This window comes from Mesoplodon bidens, assembly GCF_964165515.1.
Source record: "Mesoplodon bidens genome assembly, chromosome: 9".
Lineage (NCBI taxonomy): Eukaryota > Metazoa > Chordata > Mammalia > Artiodactyla > Ziphiidae > Mesoplodon > Mesoplodon bidens.
In genome coordinates, this window is record NC_138166.1 from 30749260 (window position 1) to 30770809 (window position 21550).

The 21550-nt window shown below is 36.5% G+C and overlaps 1 protein-coding gene across 5 annotated transcripts in view; it reads left to right on the plus strand.

Annotated features, from left to right (window-relative positions):
• Positions 1–21550, plus strand: part of RUNDC3B (RUN domain containing 3B) — a gene marked incomplete at both ends in the record, with an annotated part of 149917 nt that overhangs the window by 83588 nt on the left and 44779 nt on the right. For 4 of the 5 annotated variants that reach the window (XM_081243937.1, XM_081243940.1, XM_081243938.1 and 1 more), the window contains 3 exons: positions 2917–3006; positions 5568–5648; positions 19108–19276. In XM_081243937.1, coding sequence (XP_081100063.1) covers positions 2917–3006; positions 5568–5648; positions 19108–19276 — 340 coding nt within the window. The remainder of the gene's footprint in view (positions 1–2916; positions 3007–5567; positions 5649–19107; positions 19277–21550) is intronic. The other variant, XM_081243939.1, reaches the window with a different exon arrangement.

Here is a 21550-nt window from a genome sequence, read left to right on the forward strand (position 1 = left end):
GGGTATTATTTTAAATACTTTTCTAGTTTCTAATATATTTCTAGTCAACATACAAATAATTGGAGAGAGTATACCTAATAGAAAGTGGGAGCTTTTCTTCCAGACCACAGTAATATCAAATAGTTGCTCACAGTTTTCCTTTGCTTCTAAAATACAAAACTTCTTTAAAGATATGGTCTACTATATAAATCTTTAAACAGAAGTTTTTAATATATTTTTCACCTTGGTACTTTCAATATTTATAATACATTTTTGCAAGTCAGTATGCTCATTTGGTTAGATCCTGCTCATAAAAATATTTTCTTTAGAACAAAAAATATTTTCAACAAAAAAAAGGGAATTTTTTTAGTATATATGTTACTATTATTGGATTAGTCATCTTAGGCTTTGCTCTTGGCTCATTGGTTACGTAATCTTGGTTATATAAGCAAACTTTTTTAATGTTCCAATTTTTCTCTGAGATAAAATGAAGAAATTGAAAGCTTACAGTCTTTAGAAGCCTTTGAAAATATTGATAACAGGAATCAGATTTTCAGTCAAAATTATTGATATGTTGGTTTGATTAAGGGAATATAAAATTAATTTTTCCTAATAGCTTCTGCCTCTCTAATATACATGAATGAGTGTGTTGTCTTTGATTAAATGATAGAAATATAATCTTTTTCAGATCACTTCAGTATTCTTTTAAATATTGTTATTTTTAAAATTTGTTATCTCAAACTTAGAAGTGCATTTACTGAAATTTTTTTGTTTTTTTAACCAGGACTAATAATGAAAAGTTCAGCATACAATGGACAGTTCTCTTAACTAGCCTTTCCTCTTCCATTTTTCTTCCCTTCCCCTCTGTTGCAGTGAAGACTGTTAAATTAAATCAGGTCTCTGCAGCATTATGCTTCATGCTTGGTTTTATTTGAGTGGAATTATTGATTTCACGTATAGCAAGCACTTCACTTATATGGGTTAGCTTAAAAAAATCAGTAGTAAAACAAAAGCCAAAAAACCTCAGTAAAACAATATGATATACACACATATAAATGACCTTTAGGCTTAAAATTTTTTCTAAAAACCAGTTAGTTTTTGTTTGTTTCAGGTATTTTTCATTAGTTCCTAATATAATATTAACATTAGGAAACAAGCAAGAATAGTTTTGATCTGACTCCTAGAATGTACTTTAAAACATGGTGGGCTCAAGGTGGCAAACAAAAGTAGACCTTTTCTTATATAGGGAAGTACTAGGAATAATGGGTGATTGCCAGTGTCAAAAGCCAGAACAAACACATGTGTCCTATAGAATGTGGTGGTCTAGAACCATTGGAATCATAGTTCTTCCAGGAGTTGATAAAATATTCTGTCAACAGCCGATTTAGCCATTGGGGCAGGGACAAGATCTCAGATATATAGATTTGTCTAAATATCTTTTAGACAAATCTATGTATCTTAGATTACCTTTTTGTGGAACACCTCAGTTGAACATGTAGAAATTACTTCCATTTATTTTACTAATCTTTGTTAGGCTGGAACTTTTAGTTTTTCTCCTTTTATGTAAATGAATAAAAACAATTCCCATATTTCCAAGGAAACAGAAAACATCTAATCCAAGCTAATCTTCCCACCATGTTTGTTGACAGCCTTACATCTGTCACAGGGTAGAGTTGTCTCTTATTTTTCTGTGTACTTTTTATTCATGTAAAATTCCTTAAGGTCCATAACAGAGGTTAAATTCTCTTTAAATATTTTTGTTTTAAAAGAAGTATTATGGTTTAATAGAAAATATGTGGAACTTAAAGTAAGAAGGATTGGTTTTCCTCCTTGATAAGTTTATCAACATAAGCTTGGGCAAATTGTTTTAACCTGACTCACTTCTTGGTGGTGAGTTTGAAATGAATGACAATTCCTTCAGCATTTACTTCATGGGCTTTGCAATTATTAAATAGTATGATTGTAAAAGAATTTGGTAAACTGTGGACTATTCAGTATTGATGATAGTATTATAAACTTTACATGCAGCCTTTATAAACTTATGAATATAGAAAAGAGCAAGACAAATTTCATTTAATAAGAAACTTTCCTTTTAGTTAGTGGGGTGTTATAGAGTGGTGTTGACTATGTGTAATATAAATAGTTATAACAATTTAATTATCCCTGTTACTGGACATAAACTAGTTTTTGCATACTATTATTTTTAAAAAGAAGTAAATTCAATGATCTTACATTCTTTTGTGGAAAAATACCTTAAGCCCATATTAAATAATATTTTTTTCAAAATATTTATTTTAAATATTTTAAAATAAAACTTTAGTACTTTAAAAATTAACATTAACCAAAACAGAAAGCTTTCCAGGAATTAGCAAAGATAGATTCATATTCACTTTTTGTCAAAGATGTGATGAATACTTTTTTTTCATACACAGCCACCTTGCAACCCATCTGCCCTATTAGTATTGTAGTGTTAAAGGTTAGCATAAATTACTATTAATCACACCTTCCTAGTTCTTAATTTAGTTAATAACCTTTGGAATTACAGAAAAATAGAATGTATGTTTGTGTTTGTTCTATGTATAGAATAATAATCTACATAGTATTGAAAATAGACCAGTATAAATGACTGTGAATTTACCACCTTTCAGTTTACATTTATATTGCTTCACTCTTAGAGAAAAATGCTAGACACTGTAGACCCCTTGAATGAGTCACTTTGGGGATTTTTTTTTAAGAGAGGTATAAGCACTTAGGATGATTTTCTTTGTTACGGTGGCAGCAATATCTGCAAGACTTGAGTGATCCAAGTATGTTCCTGTTGTGACAAATTAAATGAAATTTAGTTCTTTCTACTTCAGCTTGGGCTCTAAGTGATTTCTGTAGATGAAACTTCAGTCAGTTTTTAATATTTATGTGTTCACCCATTTCATTTTTTAGGAGATTTTATGAAGATGGAGCAATTGTCTTGGGTGAGGAAGCAAATATGCTTGCTGGCATGCTGCTTGGACTCAATGCTATTGATTTCAGGTATTTCATCGAACTATATGCATTATGACTTAAAATTATTCTACCTCATAACAGCTTCTACTTATGATTGTTTTCTTTCAGTTTTCTAAGTAAAGCACACAGTTGGATATTGATTTGATTTATGTTGTTCCCTTTCGAATGAGATCAGTTTTCTAAATAGGTTTGCGCTCAAAAAAGAGGCTGTCTCAAACTTAGGGAATTAACTGACAACCTTGCTCTCTAGTTTGGGTAAAAAGAAAGCTTGGACCACATCCTGCCAAGCAGAGAAGTCATGCACTCTGGTAGCACTGGAGGAAGGTTTTGGATCTCATTTCTTAGTATTTTTCAACTACTGCTTTAAAATGAAAAAGAAATACACTAAAAGAAGTTTCAAATCCAGAAAGATTTTCATTGTCTCATGTGGTGAGATAAAGAGGATATTGACAGGCTATCTTAGGTATGTTATGTTTCTTTTTTTTTTCTTTTTTTTTTTTTTTGTGCTACGCGGGCCTCTCACTGTTGTGGCCTCTCCCGTTGCGGAGCACAGGCTCCGGACGCACAGGCTCAGTGGCCATGGCTCATGGGCCCAGCCACTGCGCGGCATGTGGGATCTTCCCAGACCGGGGCACGAACCTGTGTCTCCTGCATCGGCAGGCGGACTCTCAACCACTGCGCCACCAGGGAAGCCCTATGTTTCTTGTTTTGTATCTAGAATATTAAAAATTTTGTTAATATTTGCTTTTATTATCAACAAGATGAATTGATTTCAGAATAAGATTACAGGTACTAAAAATGGACATTGTAAGTTCTTTTTAGGTTGATGGCAGCATCCTTTTGCATTTCTTTAATTGATCTAAGATTTTACATTGTACTAAAAGTAAAAGGTTTGTCTAGAATAAGAAGTGAAACATGAGAATGAAGGAAGTATTATATATATGTATATATATATATATATATATATATATATATATATATTTTTTTTTTTTTTTTTTTTTTTGCGGTACGCGGGTCTCTCACTGCTGTGGCCTCTCCTGTTGCGGAGCACAGACTCCAGACGCGCAGGCTCAGTGGCCATGGCTCACGGGCCCAGCCGCTCCGCGGCATGTGGGATCTTCCCGGACCGGGGCACGAACCCGCGTCCCCTGCATCAGCAGGCGGACTCTCAACCACTGCGCCACCAGGGAAGCCCTATATTTTTATTGAAATATATCACTTAAATATATTGCTTAAAATATATCACAAGAATATTAACAAATAAGTATAAAACTTAAATGAAAATCTAGTTTTCATTTTTAGTTCATTTTTTGAACTAAAAAATAATGCTACCTAGTTTCACTGAGGTTAACTTTTTCTAGTAAATCACTTCTTTTTCAAAATACTTTTCACTTTGTAAGTGTAACTTTCCTCTATTTATAATTTGATAATTGGGATTGGGTTAATTAGCTTAACTCTTTATGATGAACGTGATGGATGCAGTTATGAAGGTTGTCTTTATGATCCCTCTAAGGGTGTTAACTTTTTACATGGCATGTTGCTGGCTCTGTCCAAATACTTTACAACTTAATTTATTTTTTGGTTGGAAAAAAAAAACTGGGATAAGAATCTAAACTCTTGGCTTATTGTAACCCACTGATACTGTATAGAGGGAAAGTGTCTTAAAGATGCATTAGTAATGTTTCTATAAATGAAGGAAAGCCCATGTAAAATGTTGCGACTTTGATTCTTTCCTTACTCAATTCTGGAAAAATACATACTGCACCCTTGATATTAACGTATTAGAACAAGTATTTAAACAGGCAAATTTCCCAAAGAAACCAGAAGGTAGTGGTTCATATGTGAATTTTTTTCTTTTTTTTTTAAATTAATTAATTTTATGTATTTATTTTTGCTGCACTGGGTCTTCGTTGCCGCTTGCGGGCTTTCTCGAGTTGCAGCTAGTAGGGGCTATTCTTCCTTGCCGTGCGTGGGCTTCTCATTGCGGTGGCTTCTCTTGTTGCAGAGCACGGGCTCTAGGCATGCGGACTTCAATAGTTGTAGCACGCGGGCTCGGTAGTTGTGGCTTGCGGGCTCCAGAGCACAGGCTAAGCAGCTGTGGCGCACGGGCCCAGCTGCTCCGTGGCATGTGGATTCTTCCCGGACCAGGGCTCAAACCTACATCCCCTGAATTGGCAGGCGGGCTCTCAACCACTGTGACACCAGGGAAGCCCCATGAATTTTTTTGTAATTAGACCTTTTTAGGAGATATTAAGTGTCAAATGAGAATTTGTAAATGTGAACAACAAGGCTTCATTTGAAAATTCTCTAGTGATGTCTTAAGAATTATAGTGTGAAATAAATAATGTTTGAACAGATTTCTCAGTAAATTTTACTTTTGCGTGATATATTTATGTAACAGTGTTATTAACTCATACAAGCCTTTGTTATTGATATGGAAGGTAGAATATCTTTATAATGTCACATTTAAATTACAAATAAAAAATTCACCTGCAGTTTGATGAAACAAATGTCTCTAACAAGAGATTGTTTATAACACTTTGATTTAAATTTTTATGTACTAATATATTTACTGTCTATTGTCTTAGCTTCTGCCTGAAGGGAGAAGGATTAGATGGCAACTTTCCTGCTGTAATAGACTATACACCATATTTGAAGTTTACCCAAAGGTATTTGACATTTTGAAATATGTTATTGAAATCTTAATTTATAATTGAATGTCTTGTTGTGCAATATATTTATCTGATTAAAACTACTTTTTATAAAACATGTATTTCAGTATCAGATATCATTCAAAAATATAAACTCTAGTTGTGTTTTTAGTATATTTGTAAATATATAGTTTTTACATAATTGTAATCCCAGTGTAAATATAGTTTTTAAAAAATAGCGTGTATTTCTACTGCTGTGGTCAATATAATAACTTTAATAGCTCTATAATAGTCCATTGAGATTACAAACCTATATTCATTATTTAGATTGTTTTTCATTTATCTCCATTATAATGAAAAGAATAATGAACATTTTTGTGCAAATAAATTTTCCTTTTGTTTCTGTTGTGAATTTATAGAGTTATTCAGGTAAGTACAGCGAAAAATTTTGTGACTCTTAAAGTCTGTTCTTAGAGTTGTATCAATTTATCCTACTACCAGTATTTTATGAGAGTTATGGATTTTCCATAACCTCATCAGCATTGAAAATTAATCAGATGAAGTCTAAAGATATTCTGAAGATCTTCTTGCATAATTGACTTCCTGAATAGAATAATGATCTTTATATACTTCTTTTATTTTTCACTTCTTTATTGGAGTATAAATGCTTTACAGTGTTGTGTTAGTTTCTGCTGTACAACAAAGTGAATCAGCTATATGTATACATATATCCCCCTATCCCCTCCCTCTTGCGCCTCCCTCCCACTCTCACTATGCCACCCCTCTAGGTCATCACAAAGCATTGAGCTGATCTCCCTGTTCTGTGCAGCAGCTTCCCACTAGCCATCCACTTTACATTTGGTAGTGTATATATTGTCAGTGCTACTCTCTCACTTCATCCCAGCTTCCCCTTCCCACCTTGTGCCCTCAAGTCCATTCTCTAAGTCTGTGTGTTTATGCCTGCCCTGCCACTAGATTCATGAGTACCACTTTTTAAATGCCATACATATGCATTAGTGTATGGTATTTGTTTTTCTCTTTCTGACTTACTTCACTCTGTATGACAGATTCTAGGTCCATCCACCCCACTACAAATAACTCAGTTTTGTTCCTTTTTATGGCTGAGTAGTATTCCATTGTATATATGTGCCACATCTTCTTTATCCATTTATCTGTCGATGGACATTTAGGTTGCATCCATGTGCTGGCTATTGTAAATGGTGCTGCAGTGAACATTGTGGTACATGACTCTTTTTGAATTATGGTTTTCTTAGGGTATATGCCCAGTAGTGGGATTGCTGGGTCATATGGTAGTTCTATTTTTAGTTTTTTTAAGGAACCTCCATACTGTTCTCCATAGTGGCTGTGTCAGTTTACATTCCCACCAACAGTGCAGGAGGGTTCCCTTTTCTCACACCCAGCACTTATTTTTTCTAGATTTTTTGATGATGGCCATTCTGACCAGTGTGAGCTGATACCTCATTGTGGTTTTGATTTGCATTTCTCTAATGATTAGTGACGCTGAGCATCTTTTCATGTATTTGTTGGCAATCTGTATATCTTCTTTGGAGAAATGTCTATTTAGGTCTTCTGCCCATTTTTGGATTGGGTTGTTTGTTTTTTTGTTATTGAGCTGCATGAGCTGCTTGTATATTTTGGAGATTAATCCTTTGTCTGTTGTTTCATTTGCAAATATTTTCTCCCATTCTGAGAGTTGTCTTTTGGTCTTGTTTATGGTTTCCTTTGCTGTGCAAAAGCTTTTAAGTTTCATTAGGTCCCATTTGTTTATTTTTGTTTTTATTTCCCTTAATCTAGGAGGTGGATCAAAAAGGATCTTGCTGTGATTTATGTCATATAGTGTTTTGCCTGTATTTTCCTCTAAGAGTTTTATAGTGTCTGGCCTTATTTAATCCATTTTAAGTTTATTTTTGTGTATGGGGTTAGGGTGTGTTCTAATTTCATTCTTTTACATGTATCTGTCCATTTCTCCCAGCACCACTTACTGAAGAGGCTGTCATTTCTCCATTGTATATTCTTGCCTCCTTTATCAAAGATAAGGTGACCATATGTGCGTGGGTTTATCTCTCAGCTTTCGGTCCCATTCCATTGATCTATATTTCTGTTTTTGTGCCAGTACCATACTGTCCTGATTACTGTAGCTTTGTAGTATATATAGTCTGAAGTCCAAGAGAGCCTGATTCCTCCAGCTCTGTTTTTCTTTCTGAAGATTGCTTTGGCTCTTTAGGGTGTTTTGTGTTTCCATACAAATTGTAAAATTTTTTATTCTAGTTCTGTGAAAAATGCCATTGGTAATTTGATAGGGATTGCATTGAACCTGTAGATTGCTTTGGGTGTAGTACAGCCATTTTCACAATATTGATTCTTCCTATCCAGGAGCATGGTATATCTCACTACCTGTTTATGTTATCTTTGATTTCTTTCATCAGCATTTTATAGTTTTCTGATTACAGGTCTTTTGCCTCCTTAGGTAGGTTTATTCCTAGGTATTTTATTCTTTTTGTTGCAATGGTAAATGGGATTGTTTCCTTAATTTCTCTTTCTGATCTTTCATTGTTACTGTATAGGAATGCAAGAGATTTCTGTGCATTAATTTTGTATCCTGCAACCCTACCAAATTCACTGATTAGTTCTAGTAGTTTTCTGGTGGCATCTTTAGGATTTTCTATGTATAGTATCATATCATCAGCAAACAGTGACAGTTTTACTTCTTTTCCAATTTGTATTCCTTTTATTTCTTTTTCTTCTCTGATTGCTGTGGCTAGGGCTTGCAATACTATGTTGAATAATAGTGGCGAGAGTGGACATCCTTATCTTGTTCCTGATCTTAGAGGAAATGGTTTCAGTTTTTCACCATTGAGAATGATGTTTGCTGTGGGTTTGTGATACATGGCTTTTATTAGGTTGAGGTAGGTTCCCTCTATGCCCACTTTCTGGAGAGTTTTTATCATAAATGGGTGTTGAATTTTTTTAAATTTTTATTTATTATTTATTTTTGGCTGTATTGGGTCTTTGTTGCTGTGTGCAGGCTTTCTCTAGTTGCGGCGAGTGGGGGCTACTCTTCATTGCAGTGCGTGGGCCTCTCATTGTGGTGGCTTCTCTTGTTGTGGAGCATGGGCTCTAGGCACACGGGCTTCAAGTTGTGGCACGCAGGCTTCAGTAGTTGTGGCTTGCGGGCTCTAGAGTGCAGGCTCAGTAGTTGTGGCGCACAGGCTTAGTTGCTCCGCACCATGTGACATCTTCCCAGACCAGGGCTTGAACCAGTGTCCCCTGAATTGGCAGGCGGATTCTTAACCACTGTGCCACCAGTGTAGTCGCTCTTTATGATTTCTTTCCTTCTACTAACTTTGGGTTTTTTTTGTTCTTCTTTCTCTAACTGCTGTAGGTGTAAGGTTAAATTGTTTGAGATTTTTCTTGTGTCTTGAGGTGAGCTTGAATTGCTCTGAACTTCCTTCTTAGAACTGCTTTTTCTGCATCCCGTAGGTTTTTGGGTCATTGTGTTTTCATTGTCATTTGTTTCTAGGTATTTTTTTTTTTTTTATTTTTTTTATTTTTTTTTATTTTTTTCTTTTTGCGGTATGTGGGCCTCTCACTGCTGTGGCCTCTCCCGTTGCGGAGCACAGGCTCCGGACGCGCAGGCCCAGCGGCCATGGCTCACGGGCCCAGCCGCTCCGCGGCATATGGGATCCTCCCAGACCGGGGCACGAACCCGCATCCCCTGCATCGGCAGGCGGACTCCCAACCACTGCGCCACCAGGGAGGCCCTCTAGGTATTTTTTAATTTCTTCTTTGATTTCTTCAATGACCTCTTGGCTATTTAGCAGCACTCTGTTTAGCCTCCATGTATTTGTGTTTTTTACAGTTTTTTTCCTGTAATTGATTTCTAATCTCATAGCGTTATGGTTGGAAAAGATGCTTGATATGATTTCAATTTTCTTAAATTTTCCAAGGCTTGATTTTTGACCCAAGATGTGGTCTATTCTGGAGAACGTTCATGTGCACTTGAGAAGAAGTGTATTTTTCTGCTTTCAAGTGTAATGTCCTAAAAATATCAGTTAATTCTGTCTGGTCTATTGTGTCATTTAAAGCTTGTGTTTCCTTATTGATTTTCTGTTTGGATGATCTATTGGTGTAAGTGGGGTGTTAAAGTCCCCCACTATTGTGTTACTGTCAATTTCTCCTTTTATGGCTGTTAGCATTTGCCTTATGTATTTTGAGACGCTCCTTTGTTGGGTGCATAAATATTTATAATTGTTACGTTTTCTTCTTGGATTGATCCCTTGATCATTATGTAGTGTCCTTCCTCATCTCTTGTAACAGTCTTTAATTTAAAGTCTATTTTATCTGATATGAGTATTGCTCCTCCAGCTTTCTTGTGATTTCCATTTGCATGGAATATCTTTTTCCATCCCCTCACTTTCAGTCTGTATGTGTCCCTAGGTCTGAAGTGGGTTTCTTGTAGACAGCATATATAAGGATTTTGGTTTTGTATCCATTCAGCCAGTCTCTGTCTTTTGGTTGGAGCATTTAATCCATTTACATTCAAGATGATTATCGATATGTATGTTCCTATTACCATTTTCATGACTAATTTGGGTTTGTTTTTGTGGGTCTTTTTCTTCTCTTGCATTTCCCTCTTAGAGAAGTTCCTTTAGCATTGTTGTAAAGCTGGTTTCGTGGTGCTGAATTCTCTTAGCTTTTGCTTGTCTATAAAGCTTTTGATTTCTCTGTCAATCTGAATGAGATCCTTGCTGGGTAGCGTAATCTTGGTTGTAGCTTCTTCCCTTTCATCACTTTAAATATGTCCTGTCACTCCCTTTTGGCTTGCAGAGTTTCTGCTAAAAGATCAGCTGTTAACCTTATGGGGATTCCCTTGTATGTTATTTGTTGCTTTTCCCTTGCTGCTTTTAATATTTTTTGTTTGTATTTAATTTTTGATAGTTTGATTAATATGTGTCTCGGCGTGTTTCTCTTTAGGTTTATCCTGTATGGGACTCTCTGCGCTTCCTGGACTTGATTGACTATTTCCTTTCCCATGTTAGGGAAGTTTTTGACTATAATCTCTTCAAATATTTTCTCAGTCCCTTTCTTTTTCTCTTCTTCTTCTGGGACCCCTATAATTCAAATGTTGGTGCTTTTAATGTTGTTCCAGAGATCTCTGAGAGTGTCCTCAATTCTTTTCATTCTTTTTTCTTTATACTACTCCGCGCCAGTTATTTCCACCATTTTATCTTCCAGCTCACTTATCTCTTCTTTTGCCTCAGTTACTCTGCTATTGGTTCCTTCTAGAGTATTTTACATTTCAGTTATTGTGTTGTTCATCACTGTTTGTTTGCTCTTTAGTTCTTCTAGATCTTTGTTAAACATTTCTTATATTTTCTCCATTCTGTTTCTGAGATTTTGGATCATCTTTACTATCATTACTCTGAATTATTTTTCAGGTAGCTTGCCTATTTTGTCTTCATTTATTTGATCTTGTACGTTCTTACCTTGCTCCTTTGTCTGTAACATATTATTTTGTCGTTTCAGTTGTGTTTTTTGTTTTTGTTTTTTTGATGGTTGGGACTGTATTCCTATCTTACTGGTTCTTTGGCCTGAGGCATCCAGCACTGGAGTTTGCAGGCAGTTGGGTAGAGCCAGGCCTTGGTGCTGAGATGAGGACCTCTGGGAGGCCTCACTCCAACTAATATTCCCTGGGGTCTGAGGTTCTCTGTTAGTCCAGCAGTCTGGGCTTGGTGCTCCCACCACAGGAGCTCAGGCCGACCCCTGGCCTGGGAGCCAAGATTCCACAAGCTGCATGGTGTGGCAAAAAAAAAAAAAAAAAAAAAAAGCAAGCAGTACAATAACAAAGAATAAAAAATAAAATAAAATTAGAAAGATAAAAAATATATTAGAAAAAATAAAAATATAATTGAAACAACTTCAACAAGGTAAAACAAAACCACAACAGAAAAAAGAAAATAAATAAACAAATAATTAATTAAAAAAGGGGGGGAACAAGCCAAAAGGAGCAGAACAATAACAAAGTGTAAAGAATACAATAAAATTAGAAAAATAAAAGAGTTATTAGAAAAAACAAAAGTATAAATGCATCAACAACAGGGTAAAATAGAACCCCAACCTAAAAGAAGAAAAAAGAAAAAAAAAGCCTTGACTAAGTGGGGCAGAGTTTAGGCGGGTTTGGAACATAGGCAGGGGTGGGGTTTAACGTGGGGCATGAAGTTTCAACGTGGGATAGGGCCTAGGCTCAAGAACCACGCCAGCTGGAAAAGGCCTTGTGGGCGAGGCCTAGGCGGGCGACTTTCAAGTGTAGAGTGGGGCCTCTGCTTAGGACATGCGCAGAAGGGGAGAGCTAGCATGTCCAAAGAAGGGCCTCTGGCATATGGGGTTCCGGAGTTTGGAGGGAAGGTCCTGGGTGAGGGCGTGTGGGTGGGGTTTAGACCCAGCACATTGGAGGGGCTCTCCGAGGGGTCTCCAAGCATAGAGGTAAGGCCCTGGGTGGGGGTGTAGGGGCGGGGCTTGGGTTCTGTGGGCAGAAGGGAGGCTCCAAGGGCAGAGGATTAGGCCTGGGAGCCCAAGAGGCTCCCTGGTGCCTAAGTGGACAGGGAAAGCCTGGCCCCGTTCCCTTCCATTCCTTCATGCCCCTCCCCCACCATCTCCCCCAGGGTCTCCCCCATCTCGTGGGTGGGTCCCACTGGGTATAGGAACTCCTCCCCTCCCCCAGCCGCCGCTCAGGGCCGCCACCCCTGTCCCGCCTCCAGTTCTCCTCCCCCGTCCCTTCCACCCAGGCCTCATGTCCTTCCCAGTCGCTGGGGGTTCCTCCCATCCCCTAGGTGTCTGTGGTCCCCCACCAGTGACAGGTAGGTGCCCTAGTTGCACGGGAGATGCGAATTCCACGTCCTCCTAGCCTGCCATCTTGACTCCGCTCCCCTCTCTTTATATACTTCTAAAATGTTATGATCAGGCCAAAGCTGTAAGGGAGATAGAGTGAGTAATATATGTATATATGTAATATATGTATATATACACACAAACATACACACACACTCAAGATACATTTATTGAGTGCCTAAAGAAACTTTCCTAGGGATTCATACATGTCAAGAGTATAGGAACTTTGTGAACTTCTAAAAAGGAATGCAATCCCTGTATCCAAGATAATCACCATCTAGTAAGAGAAGTCGCTATGATTTCAGAGCTAGTAGTGTGAAGATATTTTAGGTGATGAAGGAGTAGGAGGAATAGAGTATTATGGTACAAAGATTTCTAACTTAAGTAAGTAGATCCCTTGGGAGAGGGATAAGTCTGTTACATTAGATCTAGAAAAGAAATACACCAAGAAGATGTTTTCAACAGGAATAAAATTGTACTGTTTGGGGATATGTTTGGATTATAGGACATTTTGTGAAGATAACGGATAGTTCAAAACAATACTAGTAAAAATGTCAGTACCATTTATTCCGTGTTTATTATATAGCAAGCATTGTTCTAAGTCCTTTACTTCTATTAACTCATTAATCTCCTCAAAAGCCAGCAAGGTAAGCACGACTGTCCTTATTTTTAAATGAGAAAACTGAAACACAGAGAGGTTAAATACCTTGTCCATAGTCACACAGCTAGTTTGTGCAGAGTGGGCCTCAAGTCTGAAATTAAAGAGCAAGATGAGTGTTGGAGATAGGAGTTTGGTCATCAGAATGCAGTTAGAAAGGCTATTTTTAGTGATTTAGGAAATAATTTAAATTAAAATATGAAGAAAAATGTAAATACAGATTTTTCTCTTTTCTTACCTAAGAGACTGTAGTAATTATTACAATGCTTTTAAAAAGATACGATAATGAAGCCTTCTCATCTGGTGCCCTCAGAATGAGTTTAATGATCTATATTCTGTGTCCCCAGCTGCTTAACCACTTTTGTCTGATTTTTTTTGTGCAGTTTTCTCTGATGCACTAATCCCAATATATATGTGTAGCTTCCTCTTCTTTGTATACTAAAGGATTCCTACCATCTTGTTATATAAAGAATACTAAAACAAGAAAGGAAATACCAATTCAACCTAGTCATAATCCAGTTAGCATTACAGACCATGGAGTTTTTCTTTTTAGAAGGATTTAAACTATCCTAATAGTCATAAAGAGCCAATATTTTAAAAATTGAATTACTTCCACCCAAATATACCTGTAATTAGACACAATTTTTAAAAATTCTATTTGGTGCCTCATTTAAAAAACCATAAGAGTCTGTCCCTCCCCAAATTACTGCTTTTAACTTATTTGGAAAATAAGTATTTATTGTAGAATAATTGGAAAGTACAGAAAGGTAGAAAGTAGAAGAAAGCTTAAGTCCCTCATCTTACATTTAAGGAGCAACTGCTAGAAGCATTAACATTTTGATGGATAGCTTTCAGTCTTTTCTGTACATAGGAATATTTTTTTTATTAAAATGGAAGCATAATATACATGTAACTGTTTCCCTTAATACTGTATAATGAACATTGTTGCATGTCCTTATCCTTCTATAGCATCATTTCCTAAAATGAATAGAATTCATTGTTTGTATAGTATGTTAACCCAGTTATTGTTGGACTTTTGGAGTGCATTTAGTTCCATCATATATAGTATTGCAGTTAATATCCTTGTCACTACATCTTTTTATGCAGAACCATCATTATTTCTTTAAGTTAAAATCCTGGAAGTAGGGGCTTCCCTGGTGGCACAGTGGTTAAGAATCTGCCTGCCAATGCAGGGGACATGGGTTTGGGCCCTGGTCCAGGAAGATCCCACATGCCGCAGAATAAGTAAGCCCGTGCACCACAACTACTGAGCCTGCGCTCTAGAGCCTGCGAGCCACAACAGCTGAGCCCGCATGCCACAACTATTGAAGCCCGCGCGCCTAGAGCCCATGCTCCGCAACAATAGAAGCCACCGCAATGAGAAGCCCTCACACCTCAATGAAGAGTAGCCCCCGCTTGCTGCAACTAGAGAAAGCCCACGTGCAGCAACGAAGACCCAGCACAGCCAAAAATAAATTTAAAAAAAATCCTGGAAGTAGAATTTCTAGTGTATATGTCATTGAAACTTTTGAAACATGCTGTCAAGAGAGCATGTCCAGAGAGGCCATAATAATTTAGATCCTCTCAGCAATATGTGACAGTGCCTGCCTCCACAATTTCCAACTTAAAGGTGTGGCTAATTCTGTAAGTAAAAAATTATATCCTGTTGTTGTTTTGGTTTGCATTTATTTGATTGCTGGTGAAGTTAACTTTAAAAAATATTTATTAGCTATTAGTCTTTTGAAATAGTTTTATCTTTCTGAAGCTAAATATATGAAATATATTAATAGAAAACATCCTAAAATATATTTCATATTTAAAATCGGTTTAATTAAATTTTAGGTTGTGTACCAGTGAGAAAAGTTAAGTTTTTTCTGAGTTACTGCTTGGTGTAACTTTAAACATTTTTTTCTTGAATGGATTTTAGGCCAAAAAAGTCTAGTAGTAGCCAATGATTATTGGTCTTTTATGATGCCTTCAATTTTTCACTTTAAAATATAACATTCTAATAGCTAAGTCTTTATACTCAGAATGATTATTTCCTAAAGAGGTAAATTTCTGCAAACAAAATTGCTGAGTTAAAGAGACCGTAAACGATCAAGCATGCTGTTAAATTGCCCTTCCTAAATGTAGCATTCCATGTACAGTTGGCTGTCCATATCTGCAGGTTTCACATCCATGAGTCAACCAGCTGTGGATCAAATGTATATGGGACTTGTACATATAAGGGACTTGAGCATCCATGGACTTTGATATCTGGGGTGGCTCCTGGAACCAGTCCTTCATGAGTACTGAGGGACCACTGTACTCTGCCTTTTCCCCCTCCTAGTAGGGAGAAACTAATCATTTGCTACCAAAGGCCAGTCTTTTGGCCTGTGTACTGCATCCCATCCTGTCTTTTCTCTAAACTCTGAACTCATACATCCAGCTGCCAAGTTGACACCTCACTTGGATGTGTAATAAGCACCTCAGATATAACATGTACAATAATGAACTCCTAATCCCACCACCCCACACCCCCTCACACAAAACAACTTTCCTTCCTTTAGTCTTTGCCATTCCAAGAAAGGTAGTTCTAACATTCCAGTTGTTTATGCTCAAAAACTTTGGAGTCATTGTTGAATTCTCTCTTCCATAATCCACATACGATCCATCAGCAAGTATTTTTGCACCACCATCACCTCTTAAATTTAAACCTGGAGATTTGCAAGAGTCTTCATGCTCCACCTCTTGACTCCTGTAGTTTATTTCTCCATAGAGCAGCCAGAGTGATCCTTTTGAAATATAAGTCAAATCACTTCATTCCTCTGCTCACAACTTTCCAGTAGTTTCTTTCCTTCTGACCCGAAGTGGAAAACAAATTCCTTAGTTGATCTGGCCTCCAGTACCTCTCTGACCTCATGTCTTACTCGCTGCCCTGTTACTCACTGTGCTTCCGTAACACTGGCCATCTTGTTATCCCTTGAGCACACCGGGCACACCTGTGCATCTTTCTGTCCTCTCTACCAGGAGCACAGTCTCTCTCAGACATTTGCATGGCTAATTCGCTCATCTTCTCTAAAACTCAGCTTAATACCACCTTAGTAATGAAGCCTCCACTGAATGTTCTGCCTAAAATGGTGATACCAGTTCCCCTTACTGGTGTGACCTCAAGCATCTGCTTATCATCTCGTATTCTCATTTTCTTCATTTGCTGAATGAACCTATTAAATAGTACAGCAATACCTCATGGGGATATCATGAGGATTAATGAGGTGATGTATGTGAAGTGTTTATATAGTTCCTTGGACCACCGTAGTTAGTATTTATTTTCTTCCTTGTCCTTATAAGGAACTTCCTTGTTATCAGTTCTCCCTTTCTACTCTTGGATTTTTTAATTTATTTTTTGTTTTTAAATTGTTTTTTGTATTCATTGCTTTTTTCTTTGTTTCCATAAGTATATATATTTATTTATTTATTTTTACTTTCTGCTGTGTTGGGCCTTTGTTCCTGCACACAGGCGTTCTCTAGTTGTGGCGAGCGGGGGCTACTCTGTTGCGGCGCGTGGCCTTCTCATTGCGGTGGCTTCTCTTGTTGCAGAGCACGGGCTCTAGGTGCATGGGCTTCAGTCGTTGTGGCACACGGGCTCAGTGATTGTGGCTCGCGGGCTCTAGAGCACAGGCTCAGTAGTTGTGGTGCATGGGCTTAGTTGCTCTGCAGCGTGTGGGATCTTCCCAGAACAGGGATGGAATCCATGTCCCCTGCACTGGCAGGCAGATTTCTAACCATTGTGCCACCAGGGAAGTCCCTCTTGGATGTTTTTAAAACTTACTGATTTATTTATGATCTTTCCAGTTTCTATTATTGGTTCAGTTTTGGTAAATTATATTTTGTTAAAATTTTCAGAATTTTATATTGTGATGTTCAGAGAATTTCTTTTAATATCTTTTAAATCTCTTTTCATCTCTAGTTATAGTACCTTTTGCTTTTTGTTATCGTAACTTTTATTTTTTTGCCTTTTTTAAATCATCCTTGCCAAAGCTTTATCAATTTTGTTAGTCATTAAGTGTTTGTTTTTCTTTGTTGATCCTCTGTTGTACCTTTGCCATCTAGCTCATTAATTTCTGTTTTTATCTATATTGTTTCGTTTCTTCTACCTTCTTTGGGTTTGTGATGATATTTTCTTACTCTTTTGTAAAATCAGCTTTATTGAGGTATAATTAACAAGTAAAATTCTAAGATATTTAAAGTGTACATTGTGGTGATTTGATACCATATTTTGATAATGTATACCTTGTGGAAGGATTTCCCACATGTTGTTAATTAACATATCCATCACCTCACATATTTATCTTTTTGTGTGTGTGTGAGAACATTTAAGTTCTACTCTCTTAACAAATTTCAGTTATACAATACAGTGTTATCAACTATAATCACCATGTTTTACACTAGATACTCGGACTTTATTAATCTTACAGCTGAAAGTTTGTACCCTTTTACCAACCTCTCCCTATTCCTCCTCCTCGCCCCTGGGAACCATTTCCTACTCTCTATTTCTATGAGTTTGACTTTTTTTTTTTTTTTTTTTTTTTTAAGATTCCACATATAAGTGATACCTCCAGTATTTGTCTTTCTGTGTCTGGTTTATCTCACTTAGCATAATGCTCTCAGGATCCATCCATGTTGTTGCAAATGGCAAGATTTCTTAACCTCTCATGGCTGAACGGTATTCCACTGTGTATATGTATACACCACATCTTCTTTATCCATTCATTTATTGATGGACACTTAGATCGTGTCCATATCTTGATTACTTGTGCTGCAGTAAACATGGGAGTACAGGTATCTCTTCAAGATTCTGTTTTCATTTCCTTTTCATACGTTCCTGGAAGTGGGATTGCTGGATCATATGGTAGTTCTATTTTCAATATTTTGAGGAAACGCCATACTGTTTTCCATAATGACTGTATCAGTGACACTCCCACAGCAGTGCACAAGGGTTCCCTTTTTTCCACATCCTCGTCAACACTTATCTTTTTGATAATAGTCATTATTTATTTATTTTTTAAGATGATAGCCATTATGACAGATGTGAGGTGATATCTTGTGATTTTGATTTGCATTTCCCTGATGATAAGTGATGCTGAGCCCCTTTTTATGTACCTGTTGGGCATTCGTATGTCTTTTTTTGAAAAATGTCTATTCTATTCCTCTCATTATTTTTCAGTCACGTTTGTTTTTTGGCTGTTGAGTTGTTTGAGTTCTCTATATATCTTGGATATTAACTCCTTATCAGATATATGATTTGCACATATTTCCTCCCATTCAGTAGGTTGCCTTTTCATTTTGTTGCTGGTTTCCTTTGCTGGGCAGAAGGCTTTTAGTTTGATGTAGCCCCACTTCTTTATCTTGCTTTTGCTTTTATTTATTTATTATTTTTTTTTTTTTGGTGTCAAATCCAAAAATCATTGTCAAGATTGATGTCAAGGGCTTACACCCTATGTTTTCTCCTAGGATTTTTACAGTTTCAGGTCTTACATTCAAGTCTTTAATCAATTTAGAATGATTTTTGTATATGGTATAAGATAGGGTTCCAGTTTCATTCTTTTGATCTACATGGGACAGTAAAAAGAATCCAGCTAGACAGGTCTTCTCAGCACATGTGGAGTTTCTGGTTCTCTTCTTTAGAAGTGTTTTCTCTCTCCTCAGGACATTCTCACAGTTTCTGTGTTAATGCCTTAGATCTGTAAACCTCACTTGAACTTCTGTAGCATCTCTAGGCTTGATGATAATATCATTATTATTGTATAGTTAGTGATGAATATTTTGGAGCTTGCTCACCAGTAGCTTGCAAATACAGAAGTGTTTCTAAAAAATCAAAGTGGAACATATTATGAATTTTGTTTCTTTAAAAAATTTTAATCTTCTCAGTTCTGACAGCATCAGCAGTGATGAGGAAGAGCTGAGGACTTTGGGAAGCAGTGGTAGTGAAAGCAGCACTCCAGAGAACGTCGGGCCTCCTTTCATCATGGATGAGAATAGTTGGTTCAACAAGTGTAAGAGAGTTAAACAAAAGTATCAGCTAACGCTGGAACAGAAGGTATTTATCAGTTGTCAAAAGTCATTTAATTTGGTTCTAGTTACTACCTTTAGACTGTCACTGCCAAAAGATCTTTTAGCTGTATAAAAGTATTTACCTATTGCTACTTCCTTTCTGTTCTTGGATTGTCCTCCTTTTAATTAAAAATCAGGGCCAGTTTTAGGAGAGGCTTTTGTTTCTTAAATAATTTTATGTTTTAATATATATAATAAGCCATTTATTCTTCTGTATGTAGTTTCATTTGTTTGGGGTATTAGTTTCTATGATTAATTTTATAAAGGATTATTTGGTTTGTGAAAATGCAGTGATTGCCTAAGAAATTCCATATATGTGTCTCACTCTTTTTTTAAAAATCAGGTATTTTAGCAGCTCTTGTGTGTTAAGCGCTGTAGTAGGCAAAGTGGGGTACATAACGGAATGGAATATAAACTCTATCATCTTGAGTTGTAACCTCTTCTTTTTCACTTTATGATTTATTTTCCTTCCTACCCTTCCTTTCAAATTATCATTATTCATAGATGACCTATGTAGGGAAACCCCAATGGAATTATCCATAGAATTATTAGAGCAATAAAAAATACACTGAGGAAAATGGTTACAAAGGAAATTTACAAATATGAAGAGATTTCCTGTAGACAAACAGCTGCTAGTTAGAAATATAAAGAAAATTTTAATACCCTGTTAAAGGAGAATTCTGGTACCAGCTACCAGCCAGAAGTCACACTAAGATAACTGAAAGCCTTTACATTGCAAAAATCTGAAAATGCCAAGTAGAATAAAATTTTGAAAGAGTTTCATACAGAGCTGCTCTCTCAAAGAATAGGAGCTCACTAAGGACTGTAAACAAAGAAGGGCCTCAGTAAGGACTGTAAACAAAGAAGGGCCTGGAATAAGTCATGAGTTAAAGTCCTGCAGGCTTCTGGGGTGGGGGTGAGGGGCCATTCCCTTAACCTAGGTACTTGTGTTTTAATACCAACAGGGGAGCAGCAAATCTAGGCCCACTATCATTCAAGTTGGAAACTGAACCAAGAAGGCAGGATGCGATGCAAAATGGCAGAGTAAGCACAGAAATTGGCAAATAAACCTTGACTACATGAAACAGCAGCAGCAATATTAGTGACCATTATGGGGTGGCAGTGTTGTTCTGGGATGTGATTAACAACTGGCTTTGCAGAGGAATTAGATAAGCCCTGATTTGTAGCATTTGCTGATTTCTCTGGGATAAATACTCCCATCATGGCCAACTTAAAACTACCAATTTGATGTCACTGAATGTAGAATCAGGAAGAGAGGCACAGTAGCACACCATTACATAGTTTTTCTACCAGGCAGACACAATAAATATAAATGACTTGAAGAGCACAGATAGTAATAGTAAAATATAGTAAAACACTTGGGAAATGATAGATTTTGTAGTTATTCTCTTGTTTGTTAATATAATTTACTTAATGGTAAGTTTATAAAACTTAATTTTTTATAATAGCAGTGTTTTAACAGCTGAATTACAAAATATCTGAAGTTTAACAATTAGTTCTGGCTTCAGCCTACCCTGGAAGTAAAATGGAACTAAAACACTATCTAATAGTATCAGAAAGAGTGAGAGAGAGTGATTGAAGCTAAAGCCTTTTGAGGTCTTTGTATTACAGCAGAGGAGTGTAGACACATTTTTTAATGTGTATGCCTGTTTCCAAAGTTGCAGTTAAAAGAAATAGAATATTTAGCTTTTAAACTAATAATAAGAAAGAAAAGAAATAAGGAAAATTGATTAACACAGTAGCAAAGAGCAAATGAGAAAAAATAAGGATGTTATAAAGAAAGCACAAAATAAAGTGGTAGAAATAAATCTCAATATAACCAAAAGAGTCAACATCACCATAAAAGTAAATGGTGTAAACTTGTCAGTTAAGACAGACTCTTGGGAATTCCCTGGCGGTCCAGTGGTTAGGACTCTGTGCTCTCACTGCCGAGGGCCCGGGTTCAACCCCTGGTTAGGGAACTAAGATCCACAAGCCTCATGGTAAGGCCAAAAAGTAATAATAATAATTTTAAAATTAAGAGAAAAAAAGACAAACTCTTAAATTTATGTTTTAAATCATTAATTTTAGTTATATGCTGTCTGTAAGAGGCATACATAAAATAGTGACACAAAAAAGTTGAAACTAGGAGTATAAAAATAGAGTAGGCAAATACTAACCAAAATAATTCTATATCAGTATCATTCAAGATAGACATTAAGGCAAAAAGCATTTTTAAGACTAAAGAAAGAATTGCCTT